The sequence below is a fragment of the Ranitomeya imitator genome, chromosome 7 (assembly GCF_032444005.1).
Source record: "Ranitomeya imitator isolate aRanImi1 chromosome 7, aRanImi1.pri, whole genome shotgun sequence".
In the NCBI taxonomy this organism is placed as follows: Eukaryota; Metazoa; Chordata; class Amphibia; order Anura; family Dendrobatidae; genus Ranitomeya; species Ranitomeya imitator.
This window is the reverse complement of record NC_091288.1, coordinates 203,104,551-203,120,594: the sequence shown is the minus strand read 5'-3', so window position 1 is coordinate 203,120,594 and position 16,044 is coordinate 203,104,551. Positions and strand designations below refer to the sequence as shown.

The following is a 16,044-nucleotide window of genomic DNA, read 5'->3' as shown; positions in this document are numbered from 1 at the left end:
GGGTCCGATCACTTAACACAAATATGTAATTTTGTTACCTGGTGTAAATGCCGCTTTTCTCCTGAATCCGACGAGGTCTTTCTTTTGTTCCTGCGCCTCTCTGGTCCTGAGATATGGCCCCTCATTTCTGAATATAATTTTAGACTTTTTAATCAGCTGTGATTGGTCCTCTTTTCTGTGGGTGTGTTTTTGAGGACCACGCCCAGTTGGCTTAAAAAATACTAGATTTATATAGAGGGAAGAAGGGGTCATAGCTCAGGAATGGAAAGGCGCAGGAGGAAAAGAAAAACGACGCCGAATTCGGGAGAACAGCGGCATTTACACCAGATAAAAAAATACATATGTATGGCAAGTGACCGGTCCTCTTTAAATGGTGCTGTGTTTATGCTGTCAGCTCCCCGGTCTGTAGGACACATAATAGTGATTATTTTTAGGAATTATCTGAAACCCTAATCCTTATGCGTAAATTCCCCTCCCTGCTGCGTAATCCTGATGTGTGTATGGATCCAGTTCCTAGCCTGACTGTGATCTTGGCCGCTGCACAGAGTATTTAGTCGCTGACACAGTCCTCCGGTGCCTCCTCTCATTCCACTGCAAAAATCTGGACAGCGAACAGCAGCCTCATTGCAGGAAGGGAACAACCGTGGTGGGTGGCGGAGGATGATTTAAATTTTGTTTAGGCAAGCGATTACTTTTCTAGCCGTATGAAATTGCATCTGTTGTTTGTCTGACCGTGCTGAGAGTTGTAGTTAAAATGCTATAATGACGTGAATGGCGTTAGGTCACCCATTTTATTTGCCTGAATAAGGCAACCTAATGGATCATTACAGGAGTCCCGAAGCCACATTTTTCCATCCAAGCTGACTGGAGATGGACAAGGAGAATGGAGGCTTAGTATATGTGTTGCCATGTCCAATAGGGCCATGAAAGTGCTCCATGTCTGTATTGGGAGCTCTTTTTTTCTAATTAAAGAGTATTTGTCACTTGCCATACATATATATATTTTTTTTACCCATTTTAAGTGCCGCTGTTCTCCTGAATCCGCCGTAGTTTTTCGTTTGTTCATGCGCCTCTCCGTTTCTGAGATATGACCCCTTCTTTCCTGTAGATAAATTAATCTTTTTACCAACTGGGTGGGTTCCATAAAATGTCTCCCAACAGATGAGGACCACGCCCACTTTTCTGATAAAAAAAAAAAGATTTACACACAGGTAAGAAGGGGCTGTATCTTGGGAATGGAATGGGGCAGGAAAAAAAGAAAAACATCGCCAGATTCAGGAGAACAATGACATTTACACCAGATAATAAAAAATACTTATATATGGGAAGTTATAGGTCCCCTTTAAAGGGATTTTCCACCTCCCCTATGTATTAGAAGGGCTCCCTAACTCCCTGCTGAGACAGTCAATAATGAGTTGTGATCCGTGGAAGCAAATGGTCAATTTCCCTGCAGCGCCGCCAAAGGAGAGAAGAAGCATGACATGCCTGCTCTACTGTAGGGCAGCAATTTGAAATAAACTGTTTATAGCCACTCTCAATTCTGGCGAAAAGATGTAGATACTAAAAAAAGGACACCCCTGTAATAACTCAGAAAATTCTTACAGGGTATATGGAGATGTTTTCTAAAGTGGACAACCCCTTTGAAGTAATTTTAGCTGCCTGTAGTCACCACTAGATGGAGCTAGCAGCATGTGATTGTAGTCAAGCAATATAAATATTGTAAGAAGTGTGCTCCCTCTAGTGGCAGCTGCTAAGACTGCATCTTGTAAAAAAGGAGTCCAAACAGCTGTACTAGTCTGCATGGTGTGATTTCTTTAAATGTTTTCCTGTGGTGATGTGTGTTATTATCAAATGGCACGATTTTACTGTAGTCATTGGTCTAGATCTTTATTTCCAGGAATCTAGAACACATTGTTTCTGTAGCATCTTTTCAGTCTAGTGATTCCTTGGAGTTATCGGATCAGTGACAGTCGGATCACCTGAATCAGCAGGTGAGGAGGTCAAACCGTACAATCCGCGCAAGCAGAATTGGATTCTGTAGGAGTCGGAGGGAGTCTGAGAATAGCAGGCAGTGTGGGCTGATGTAAAGCGCTCGTTTACCCTCTCAGCCTCCATCAGGGACCATCGCTATTGGACCTGCGGAGAGTGGCGTCACAGAGGCAGGCATGGACTGTATAAATATTCTGTACTGGAAGGAACGCAGCGTGATATCTGACGTGAGCGAGGAGCCTGACCGATCCGCCGCCCCGGAAATAGCACACTGGTCTCCATTACCAGTGACCTTCTTAAAGTTTTCCTAGTTTATGTTAATAAAGTTTAACCACTTTAAGGACACAGCCAGTTTTAGATTTTGCACTTTCGTGTTTTCTTCCCTTTGAATTTTTTGTATTTTCCAATTTTTTCTTTTTTTGTGGCGCTTTTAATTCATTTTACCATTTAGTGAGAAATGGGAAAAAATCCAAGTGAGGTGCAATAGTGGCGTAATTTATTGGGTTTCTTTTCAACTGCATTAATTGTGCAATAAAAATGACCTGGTAATATAATTCTCCAGGTCAGAACGATTATAGCAACACCAGGCATGCTGAGGTTTTATTTTTGTTTTTTATTTTTACTATTTAAGTAGCTTAAAAACAATTCTGAACTTTGTAAAAAAAAATAATAATAATTCTCAATTTTACAAGACATAACTTTTTTCTATTTTTCTGCAGATGTTCTTTGTACAATACTATGTTTTCTTCTATTTATTGCATTTTTTTCTGGGTGGTGTGGTGACCAAAAAATGGCAATTTTGCCCTTTTTTATATGATATTTCACTTACAGGTTAAAAAAAAATAACAAATAAAGTTTATATTTTGATCGATAAGCCCTATACAGACCCACACTGAAGCCGTAACTCTGCAGAGCATTACTCCATCACATTAATGCAGAATATTTCTTGTTCTTTCCCCACCTGCTGATAACTGCAAAGTTTTCCTCTACAGATATAACTTTTTTTTAATGAGAATTTGCTCCAGGAATTACTATTCTTAGTGGCACTGATATAACATTGCTTCAGGTGCTGCCGTTAGAGTTGTGACAGCGGCGGGTCGCTGGTCCAGGATTTTATATTTTTCTGCTATTTCCTGCAGAGTATTTCCTTGGGCAGCTATATCGCTTGTGATCAGCCATTTGCGCGGTATTATTACCGACAGCTGCAGCTTCTATATATGACTGTTTTGTACGTCATGAAGAAAAAAAAAAAAAATTTTTATTGTTTTGACAGGATTAATATTAACCTACTTAGGGTGGATTTATATAAAACCCTTCTAAATCCAGTTGGTGTCAATTCCTCGTTAGTGATGAGCAAGTATACTCGTTGCTCGGGTTCATATCTCTCTTTCCGGGTAGAGCGTCATAATCATTCATAAGGCTCGGACTGGAATTGTAGCTCTGTCTCATTCATCGGTTTACATGCAATACCAGACACCACCTATGGACCAGAGTGGCGCTGTTGTTCATTTTTTATATGCTGTGGTGTGTTCTTATCTATAGCCATTGTATAGGCTGATGGGACAAGCTTCACGTACCCCACCCTCGAGCATGTAAATGATGCAACATTGTGCCCTGATTATTTTAGTAATGCATCTATTGATTGCCTGAAAAGTCAAGACTAACTTTATTTTTATTTATCCTCCAGCCATTGCAAAATTACGAATTTATGTAATACACTTAATTACCTCATTTTTCTTATTTCTGGCTCAACAATATGCTATTTTAACTGCCTAGCTCATGCTCCTTAAGAAGCTGCTTTCACCTGCTGCTCAGCAAGAATCATTCCTCAATTTACAATCTAGAGTAAAGGATTTTCTCTGTGTGAGCCTCTATGATCCCTTCCTGATACTCGGACAGGTAGATACCTGCACTCTGATTGTAAATAGAGGATGGATTCTTCCTGAGCAGCAGGTGAAAGCAGCTTCTTAAGGAGCATGAACTGGGCAGTTAAAACAGCACTGTTTGGTGGAGAAGGAGGCAAAATAAGGTAATAAAATATATCATAAAATTGTTTAACTTTGCAAGGACTAATATATATTTATATAAAAAAAAATCTCTTTAACCTCATAACGACCTGTAACGTACATTTTTGTTGCTGGTCGTTGCAGGGGGTATGGAGCGGCCTGAGAAGCTGAGACCACTTCATACCCAGCAAATGTTATGTTACATCACTGGAATCTGCCTGTAACAGCAGTGACCGGAGGTAGCTCCTATCGCTGCAGTCAGTAAATGGTACGCTTGGCGGTGCGATGGTTGAGAGCCAATGGGTTACCAAGGCTACCTGAGGGAACTGAAAAACAAGGGATTTTTTTTTTTTTTTGATTAAGAAAAAATCAAAGTTTAAATCGCCCCCATTTTCCCCATTCAAAAATAAAGAAATGTGAAAAAAATATACAATTGTATCTGTAATGAACCATGAAAGTATAAAGTTATTTAACCTGTACATTAAATGCCAGGAAAAAAAAAATCAAAATACCTGAATTACCGCACATGTTGAGTGTATCCCAAAATGATATCAATAAAAGTAGGGTTTCGGGGCAAGAAATAAACTCAATAAATATTTTATATTTAAAATGAATAAAAAATAAAAAGTTGGAAGCTCTGTAGGCTGTGATGTAAAAAATGTCCCCTTTTTATCCCCCCAGAAACTTTGCTATTATTGACCTAAAGTAGTAAAATTTATGCAAAAATAAAAAAAAAATAAAAAGCATCTCACTGCGCAAATAGGAAGGGGTTAAAGCTTGCATGGCACGGCAGACTGGGAAAAGAGCAGGCGGTGGAAGCGGCGCCCCGGCCACATGTCACATTGAATATGTCATCGTGTACACCGCTTATGTAACAGAACGCGTCCCCGCCACATAGGCTTTTACCATCAGAGGTAATGGAGGCCTATTCTACACAAACGGAGCCAAATTATCGGCCAAATGGAAATCGGTAGAAATTGTGGCTTTTCGTCTTGGGGGTCTTTACGAAATTTGTAGAAATATAACCAACGAGTTATGAGAAGAATGGAGCTTTTATATGATAATGATACTGCTGCTCGTAGGAATCGATGGAAGATTCTCCCGGAGATGGGAGCTGTTCTGTGCGTCGTGTGTCCTCATCACCAGGCCGAGAACCTCCGAAACACCAGAGTGGTTAAAGGGATTTCCCGTCGACTATTTAGGGACTTTTTTTCGCCTTGTACTGTTTTAACTTGTTAAAGGGGGTAGTTGTACATTCAATCCGATCTGTGGACAGCACAGAATAGAGGAGAAGCTGAGCAGAATGATGTATAGGTTTGTGGGAAAAGATTCAGTATAAATTGTAATTTATTCACTGAAATCCCTGATGTTTGTATGCTTAGGAGTCCAGTGGGAGGTCCCAGTAGTGATTGACAGCTCTCTGCATCCACAGTATTACAGGGAGGACTGACAATCACTGACCGTTCTGATGTTTGTATGCTTAGGAGTCCAGTGGGTGGTCCAAGGGTGATTGACAGCATTCTTCACCCACAGTCTTACAGGGAAGACTGACAAACACTGACAGTCCTGATGTTTGGATGCTTAGGAGTCCAATGGGCAGTCCTAGTAGTGATTGACATCTCTCTCTACATGCACAGTCACACAGGGAGAACTAACAATCACTGATATTTGTGGGCTTAGAGAAATTCAGTGGGTGGTTCGAGTAGTGATTGACAGCTCTCTCTGCATCCACATGCATACAGGGTCAACTAGCAATCACTGAAATCCCTGATATTTGTGTGCTTAGGAGTCCAGTGGGCGGTCCTAGTAGTGATTGACAGCTCTCTGCATCCCCAGTCTTACAGGGAAGACTGACGATCACTGAAATTCCTGATATTTGTGTGCTTAGGAGTCCAGTGGGCGGTCCTAGTAGTAATTGACAGCTCTCTGCATCCAGTCTTATAGGGAGAACTAACAATCACTGAAAACCCTGATATTTGTATTCTTAGGAGTCCAGTGGGCGGTCCTAGTAGTGATTGACAGCTCTCTGCATCCACAGTCTTACAGGGAAGACTGACAATCACTGAAAGCCCTGATATTTGTATTCTTAGGAGTCCAGTGGGCGGTTCCTAGTAGTGATTGACAGCTCTCTGCATCCACAGTATTACAGGGAAGACTGACAACAATCACTGAAAGCCCTGATATTTGTGTGCTTAGGAGTCCAGTGGGTGGTCCTAGTAGTGACTGACAGCTCTCTGCATGCACAGTGACACAGGGAAGACTGACAATCATTTTCTGATGACATCTTGTCTTTGCGCTTACCTTTTTCTAACCGGTATAGACCAAGAACCAAGAACGCTTCCATTCACTGACAGCAAGAATTAAAAAAATGAAATATTGAGACACAAATTCTATTAAAGTTGTGATTATTTTATTTTAATTATCTTTAATTGATGGAAACTTTTACATTTCCGCCCTCGCTGCCTAACTGCAGTGGACGCAGCATTGGCGTCATCTGACAAGGAACATAACTGAGGCGTGTAATCAGTCGCTGCCCGGCTCCAAGTATCTGACCTCTCCAACAATAGATTTTCCAGTGATGCGGTGTGGGTGGTAGCCGGGTGTAGTGCCGATCACCATCACCGCTGCCCACACTGCTACTTCTACCACTCAGGAACATTGGCCGAAAAATTATGTTTTTGTGTTTTGTTTTTTTTTTTTGTTTGTTTTTTTGGTATATAACTGGTATATTGGGAGGGGGAATGTACTACACTATAACCAATAGCAATAAGGTGGGAGCTGCACCTGATGTCTGTCCCGCACTCTTATATGGACCAGTACTACAAGTGCCAGCAATGCCCAAATGAACTGCAACAGCCCAGAAATGATTTTCTTGATCTGTCTTTATAGCGGTCTGAGCTGCTCTGTTTCCATACATAATTAGAGCGGTTATCCAGGACTAAGAGGCAAGAAGTTGCTGACTATCTGCCTGTTGTGTCCGGTGCCGATCTGCCGGCAGAGAGCAGTCGCAGCTCTGCTGACGTCACGGTGACAGCAGTGGCTTTTTTTCCACTCTACTCTGTTGACGGGGTGTCACTGCCCACATCATGGTGATTGACCGCCGGCTCCCTGCTGCCTAAGGCTGGTTTCACACTTGCGTTTTAAAACACATGCGTTTTTTAAAAAAACGCATGGTGAAAAAACGCATATAAACGCGTGCAAACGCTGCGTTTTTTTGACACATGCATTTTTGCATGTGGTGAAAAAAAGCGGCGTTTTGACACGTTTACATGCGTTTTTTCATGCGTTTGCGTTTTTTAAACGCGTGCTGAGAAATGTGTGACAGCTGCCAATCATCAAAATAAAGTAAAAAACCCACTATAAACAGAAATAGTTAGGGTTAGGGGTAGGGATCCTAACCCTAACCCTAAAGGGATCCTAACCCTAAGCCTAAAGGGATCCTAACCCTACCCCTAACCCTAAAGGGATCCTAACCCTAACCCTAAACCTAAAGGGATTAGGGGTAGGGTTAGGATCCCTTTAGGGGTACGGTAGGGTTAGGATCCCGTTAGGGGTAGGGTTAGGGATAGGGTTAGAGATAGGGTTATGATCCCTTTAGGGTTAGGGTTAGGATCCCTTTAGGGTTAGGATCCCTTTATCACCTTTATGGTGGGGGGTGGCATATCAGTGTGTTTTCTGTTTTGTTTTTAACGCAAACAAACACACGTGCTTAAAAACGCATGCGTTTACATAGACATCAATAGGTTTTTTTTGCCTCGAAAAAACACATGCGTTTTTTTGCGGCAAAAAAACGCCGCAAAAATTACTACATGTTGCATTTCTGCAACACAACGCATGCAGAGAAAAAACGCATGCGTTGCAAAAACGCGTCAAAAACGCATGCAAAAAAACGCATGTGTTTTTAATGTTAAATATAGGGGAGAAAACGCATGCTTTTTTTGCGTTTTTACCGCAAAAACGCAAAAACAAAAAACGCAAATGTGAAGCCAGCCTAACTGCGGGGAGCCAGCTGTCGATTAGCATGACGTCAGGACTCACGCCCCGTCAACTGAGCAGAACTGCTGTTTCGACATGGAACAGCTGAGTAGCTGGCAGGAGCTGTTGCTGACTGCTCTGAGACAATACTGGGTAGCCCAGGCAGGTAGTTGCCGCTGCTACCAACTATCTGTCTGTTCATTTTTAGGTCCATAGTAACAGAAAAAGAAAAAATCCTGAACAACCACTTTAATACAATTCTTTCTTTCTGCTGCCACCACTAGGGGGAGCTCACAGCATTTGGTTTATTAATTGAATGAATGAACAAGTGTCTGCAGTGAGCTCACAAGCTCCCTCTAGTGGCGGCTGCTGGCGGGCACTTGTAATGCAACTGTACAGGGGTTTTGGCACAGTATATGACAAACGATAGACATATTATGACATTTGTGAGTCCATGTATGGTCCATAACAAACTATCTGCTGTGATAGATAGATGATAGACAGATGATAGATTGATGATAGATAGATGGATCCATCCATATTTCCTCTTCTATCCATTCACCATGCTCTGTGTACAGACTGTGACATTGGGGATGATTTCTGGATGGATCGTGTGTTGTTTGGTGTCGGATCCCCATCCGCCCTCACATCTGATCACTGCGAGGCCTCGGGCTGAGGATACTGATATCTGTGTGAACGCAGATCCTAACAGGTTAACACTGTCATGTGAACAATGGGGGATATAAACCCTGGGCATGTTCCCCTGCCAGCTCCTCCTGGTAATACATATTGGACATGGCCGGCTGGGTGATGGTCCTGGGCAGGGGGAGGAGGAGAAAGTAAACTTTTCTTTGCACCCATTAGCATGCGGCCTGTGCTTCCCTCGGTGTTGTTGATTTTGCCTTTAGCCCATTGCCAAGCAACCTGATTGTAAAAGTACAACAGGCAGCGAGAGGGAAGCATGCACCCGGCTCTCCCCAATTCTCCCTGGGCGCTGCACAGGAGCTGGCTGCAGGACCCCACATTCCTCTGCGCTGCCCTCCTTGGCGGAGGAGATAGGGGTGACCTGCTGACCCAGCGCCATGGGGCATCAGGGGCGCACCGGCTGCTGTCCAAATTTTGGGTGCTAAACCGAAGGCGGAAGGAAGGAAAGTTAAAAAGAGGAAGAGAAGGAGTGCCCCCCTGCATGCACCCCGGGGCTTCAGTCAAGGTTTGCATTACGTTCCATTAACTATTTAATCTTTTCAGGAGTTTTTATCCCGAATTACTGTACATATAACCCCCCCCCCCCAATTCATCCATCCCAAGACTACGGGGAGCGACTGCTGTGTTGTGTAATGAAAAGTTCTGCAACTTTGCAATTTACTTTCTCTATAATTTCCTTATTCTTTTGTTTTCAAGACCTCTGCTTGCTGTCAGCAAATGGAAAAAGCATTGTTTATATTCAGGGGCTAAAAGTTGGTCCTGACACGACTGCAGGGCTCATCAGCACACGACTGCAGTCCCGATACATTTAGCCTAAGGTTTCATGGCGACACAAGAGTCGTGGAAAGATGATGATAAAACCGTGACTGTAATTCTTCCTTACGACTGAGCCACCAATGTGAACACGTTGAGTTTCAGACCTTACGCCAGAGCTCTGTTACCGCCACTTTAAGGCGTTTTTAATGCACCAGGTGCTGTTGGCAGTGCCATGCTGCTCCGTAATATGAAGGGGGTCATTTCGGAGCCATGTTAGTGGGATTTGAAGCCAGGACCCCCCATCTCTGTTAAGCAACAGTGCTAACATTTGAACCACGGTACTACATGCTGCCCCGTCCTCACCCTAACACCACTGTTTGGATCTTTCTCCTTTCAGTCCTGACAGGCACACCATTGTCCAGTGTTCTCCTGATGGTGGACTCATGAACATTAACATTAGAGGGGGGCCTTTAGTTGTTTAGAGGTTACCTTGGGTTCCTTTGTGACCTTATGAGGCTTATTCACATTTCAGTTTTTCCCGTACGAGTTCTATCCGTGATCTTCACAGATAATCTATAATAGCTGCTAGTTCTATCGATCTGTTCACGTGTCTATGTATTTGTGCACAAATAGAGATGTGTCCAATTTTGATCCAAACTTTTCTTATGGAAAAAAAAAAGATAATAAAACTCTAATAGTAGAAACTAAAGCAATGACCAAACACTGATGACTCTCTGATCCAAAACACTGGTAAAAATCTGTCTGTTTTTGCCTTTAAGATTAATAACTGGCGTCTGAATAAGGCCTCGATCTTGGAGTGATTTTTACCACTCAGTCTTGAATTTCCTCTGTTTGTACACAATCTCCCTAACGGTGGATTAGTGGAGTACAAACTCTTTTAGAGATGGTTTTGTAACCTTTTCAGGCCAGTTGAACATAAAGGGCTCATCTTCTGAGGTTCTCAGAAATCTCCATTGTTCGTACAATGATGCAGTATCACATACGTGTTGTGAACGTCACACTTTGATAGATCTTTGTTCTGGAAATAAAACAGGTCGCCCACTCACTCCTGATCGTTATCCCACTGATTGACTCTAATTCCATCTTCAATTTATCTGCGAATCCTAAAGGTGCACATACTTTGTATCGCTTTAAAAGAGGAAAATTATCCAACGTCACATGTCTGTGATCTTCTAAGTCTAAGTTTTTTTACACATTCATCTGATTTACTTCCCTTTATCTACCTTTAGGACTTGTGTGAAAATCCAATGTTGTTTTAGGTCAAGATAAGGCAGGTGTGATTAAAAAATGCGAATTGGGTATCTTTTAGAAGATGTGTGGTTAGTTCTCCCAGATGTTTGGAACAACCTCCCTGCTGATTTCCTTGAAAAATTGTGTACAAATATCTGGAACTGAGATTACACCAAATATTGATGGTATTTAGGTTTTTCTTTTGTTTACTCACTCTGCATTTTGTCAATAGCTAAAAATAAACTATTAACACTTCCATTTCTGAAAGCTTCTTACTGTGCGGCGTTTTTTTTTTTTTTCACACCTGCACAAAACTTTTGCCCAGCACTGTGTGTATATAAATATATATATTGGTATTACAGTGGCTTATATTTAGGTGTTGGACTCCTAATAAGTCAATCACTGAGTAAGTCATGAAGAGTCAGGCAGGAAGCCCCCCTCCGTCTCCGCAGAGTCAAAGGTTAACTCCTTACCCACACGAATCCCAGTATGAAAGCGGCGGCGCTGGTGGAGCTCAGCAATTTACACACTGATTGCTTTGTGCCTGTAGCTGGAGGTGAGAAGAAGTAGCTGATAATGAAGTGGTAACTAATGCCCAATTAGTTTTTCCTTTGTCTGACAATGAGTAGTAATCTGCAGAATTTCCTGTATCTCTGCAGGTGTATAATAGGGGCCTGCAGGGCTGGGATACCGCAGGGGCAGCATACCTTCCCCAGAGAGACTAATCACAGCTTGTCAGACAGACCTTGTTCACACTGACCTTTGACATTACAGACAGGAGTCATGTCTCTCCATTACGGGTCTATACATCATGACTGAGAAACATGAAACTGACTCTGTGTTATGAGTGCTCCATGTCTAGTCGTGCACATACAGTGCTGTGCAAACGTTGTCGGCAGGTAAAAACACCTTAACAAATACAAGTGTTAATAGCTTTATTTTTTATCAATTAATGAACAAAAGAGAAATCTAAGTCATATTGTTTGTTGACCTCCCTTTGTTTTCACCAATTCTTCTAGGTAGTTACTTGCACACAGTTTTTGAAGGAATGCCAAACATCTTGGAGAACTGACCCCAGATCTTCTGTGTATGAGGCTTGCGTAGATCCTTCTGTCTCTTCATGTGATCCCAGACAGACTGGATGATGTGAGACTAGGGCTGTGTGTTAGGCAGGGTTCCCATTGCGTTATGGGACCGCGTTTAACGGACAGCGTTACACGGCGAAATTAACGCCGTGCAACGCGTCCGTTAACGCACCCATTGAAGGCAATGGGAACGCGCTTCACTAGCGCGTGCCATGTTCGGCACGCGCTAGCGACGCGCCGGTGTTTCCTGGCGCGCCGCGGACACTGCAAGCAGCGTCCGAGGCGCGCCCGCGGTCCGTTCCCCGCTCTCGCAGATCGGGGATCTGCGAGAGCGGGGACGTTACCGCGACCCCGACCGCAGCCCCATAGAAAACATTGCGTTAGCGCAATCCGCACTAACGCAATGTGACCCTAGCCTTACTAGCCGGCACCAGCAGAGGGAACTTCCATTAAACTGTTGATGTTGTTGCATGGCGCAAGATCGCCCTCCATAAAGAAGTTATCACGGTTGCGGAACAAAGAAATCCGAACATCACCGGCTAGGAGATTCCACTGCTGGAACCTTGAACCTACGAGCCCAGCCTGACTCCTGGGTAGATCCAAATCTCCTTACAAGATCGCTCAGTTCTCTTTGTGTTATAAGTTCTGGTTCAGTTCAGGTTGCTGACAGTCTGGGTCCTAAGAGGAAGATGCTTCACGACACCAAGCGCCCTCTTCTTTCCCACTTGACTCGACTGAAAATGTTTCTGGTGTTTTTGGAATCGGTAGTACTTATGTATGTGGGACTGGGTGTAGTGCAGATGGAGTGTTTGGATACTGTAAAGTCCACCTCTTCTCAACTCCTTTCCTAATGGGGAGCACCATACAGAAATAACAAAAGTCCGTGTGATGGGTTGGTTCTCTCCAGATCATTAGGACTGCAAAAGGCATAGATTGCTTCTCCCCATGCAACCACAGGGTAAGATGTGATGCACATCTATTGCAGCTTATGTGTGGAGCCCAACTCTTGTCCCGATCCCCTATTCTGCAGCCAATATACAGGTTGTAGGCTTCCTGATCATCTTAGTCAAGTTTTGCCTATGTGACTTCTCCACATATACAGTAAAAATGATCCGCTGTGTTAATGCAAGAACGAGGCATATCTGAAAAAATATATAGTAACATGTCAATATGCAAAGAAATCCTAAAACCGTATACCTTACACAGAGAGCATTTATAAAAGTTGTAGGCTTTCCTTATCCTGGGAGACAAGTTTCGCCTTTGTGACACAAAAGTGACTTCTCCGCCTTTCTTAATGCAAGAACGAGGCATATCTGAAAAAATATATAGAAACATGTCAATATGCAAAGAAATCCTAAAACCGTATACCTTACACAGAGAGCATTTATAAAAGTAGGTGACGCAGCTGTTGTTAGGATTACGTCATCGGAGCCGAGTTGGATTTTTTTTCATTGGTCGCCCTAAGATGTTGTAATACTGAAGGCCCAATACATTAAACAGCTGATGAAATAGACGAGCTACTAACAATGCAATAATGATGATGAAATAATAAAGACGCAATTTTTCTATAAACCTGCATGAAATGTGTCATAAGTAATTACAGCCTCCTCTGCATCTTGAAAATTAGAGCCAATTGGCAAATTTAAGCATCATATTTGTATTCAGCGCCGCAAAATTGGGGACCAACCTTTGGACCCCCACTGATTTCCCCCTCCCCCCCAGAACTGAGCTCTGCAGAGCATGCCTGAATAGGGTGGTCGAGCATGCCCACTTCTGCTCTATTCATTCCTTATGGGACTGCCGGAGATGGCGGAGCACCATGTTATCAGAGGGCCCCACTTAATGCCAAATATACGACATGTTGGGGTCAGCATGGTGAGAGTAGTGGGTATAGTTTCACTCTAATAATGTTGGGAACCATTAAGTTAATCCTTTCTCAAGTTAGGAATGTATGTGGAATTTCCTCCTCATCCTCCATGCAAACCATATCTAAAAGGGTCTTTTCTTGTCTTACAGAGTCTGGGGTCAGCGGACCGGAAAGAATTTCAAACTCCAAGGTAAGAACTGCTTCCTTGTCATTTATTTGTTACTGCAGCCTATTGTATGGGAATTAATACCGCAGGAAAGCGTAAATGCTGCGCAGTGACAGCGGGTAGTCATGGCGTGCCTATACAGAGGATATAATAACCTGCTATATAATATACATCAGCATGAAAATGAAATCCAGTGTAATTGTAGCAGAGAAACAAACCATTTTATGCAAGCAGATTATAGACGGAAGCGAAAAAAACGGCTGTATGTTTCCTATAAGAAGGTATAGTGCAGCGGTCTTTGTACTTATGGCTGGATCAAGTAGCACAATCACAGCAATAGTCCTTTAAAAAATGTCCATAATGTGATCAAATAAAGCAGTATGCAGTGCCTAAATAATACCGCTGTACATTTCCCAAATAGTCATGCAATGCTTAAAGAAAGATGCAACACAGTGATTAAATAATACTGCCATACAATGAATAAATAATATTGCAAAACCGTGATTAAATAATACTGCCGTATACTGCTCAAATAATACTGCTCAAATAAAACTCAAATAATAATGCTCAAATAATACTGTCATACAGTGCTCAAATAATACTGCCATACAGTGCTCAAATAATACTGCCATACAGTGTTCAAATAATACAGTACTTAGGTAATACCACCATACATTACTCAAGTAACAGCATTACAGTGCTGTACAATGATAAAATAACAGTGCTCGGATCCTAGGATTTTAAGACAAGCGGTAGTTTTATCATGGAGTGAATTGTTTTTGGAAGGTGGCCGTGGCGTCTCAGTGGTCTTTGTCCTTTCTGTCCTTCCCAGAACCCAACTGGTTGGTCACAATGTATCCATTGCAGACAGACTGATCAGTGTGTATTTCTTGGGTTTAACCCCTTAATGACCGCCAATACGTCTTTTAACTGACCTGAGATATAAGAGAATAGCCTCCCCATACAGATGACAATCCAGCATCTGTCGGCTGTCCACTATAGCTGACAACTTGCTGTATCAGCCACGATCAGTATTTGCACCATCTAAATCTGTTTAACCCCTTAGATGCTGCTGTCAATAGTGACTACATCATTATAAATGGTTAACAGAGCGTTGGGGCTTCTTCTTTGTCACAATTGGTGCCCTCAGATCATGATTTTGTTGTCCTGATGTTTGCCATGGCAATTCATGACCAAATAGTGGCCTTAGAGTCTGACGGCTGTAGTAATCTGTTTAGAAGTTACCGACATTTAGGTGGTAAAAATACACATTTTCATTTCTGTCATACCACTTTGCATTAATTCCTGTAAAGCACCTGAAGGGTTAATAAACTACCTGACAGCAGTTTTCAATATGTTTAGGGGTGCTGTTTTTAAAATGGTATCACGTTTGTGGGCTTCCCAATATATGGGACCTCTAAGGTCACTTCAAACATGGATAAGTCCCTAAAAAAATAAATTTTGTAAATTTCTTTGAAAAAATGAAAAATTGTTGCTACATTTTTAAACCTCCTAAACTGCTAACAAAATAAAATAACATTTTACAAATGGTGCTGATGTAAAGCAGACATGTGGGAAATGTTATTTATTAATGGTTTGCTGTTGTATGACTATCTGGATTAAAGGGATAATCATTCAAATTTAGAAAATTGCTAATTTTTTAACATTTTTCTGAAATTTTTGATATTTTTTTATAAATAAACACAAAAAATGTTGAACAAAATTTACCATTATCATAAAGTATAATGTGTCACGAAAAAACAATCTCAAAATCACTGGGATTTGTTGAAGCGTTGCAGAGTTATTACCACATAAAGTGACACTGGTCAGATTTCAAAAATTTGGCTCGGTCACTAAGGGGTTAATGTATTTGGCTGATCGCGGGCGGCCATGCTAGCCCAGAAATCACACTATGGAGGTGATGTGCAAGTAGGAGTTTACAGGGTTTTTTCTGATGATAGAAATGATTCTTTAAAGCGTTTGGACCAGTTAAAAAGACAATAAAAGAAGTGATACTCGCCATCAGCGATCCAACGCAAGTCTCATTCCAGTGCTTCACCCAGTCTCCTGGTAGGCTGGGCAATCACCTCCGTCCTGTCCACAGGCCAGCGGGGACCATATAAGCACTGGATCTGGGCCTGTGGGTGACACATGTGGGTGAGTATGATGTCTTTAATCATTTTTAACCATTTTGAGCTCTTTTTATGAATAATTTCCTTTGTCCGGGAGATCACTTCACGGAGC

The 16,044-nt window shown here is 42.2% G+C and overlaps 1 protein-coding gene across 1 annotated transcript in view; it reads left to right on the top strand.

Moving 5' to 3' along the window:
- Window positions 1-16,044, top strand: part of LOC138645258 (ankyrin repeat and fibronectin type-III domain-containing protein 1-like) — a 238,878-nt gene that overhangs the window by 60,528 nt on the left and 162,306 nt on the right. Inside the window, exon 5 of the mRNA XM_069734422.1 lies at window positions 13,784-13,824. Coding sequence (XP_069590523.1) covers window positions 13,784-13,824 — 41 coding nt within the window. The remainder of the gene's footprint in view (window positions 1-13,783; window positions 13,825-16,044) is intronic.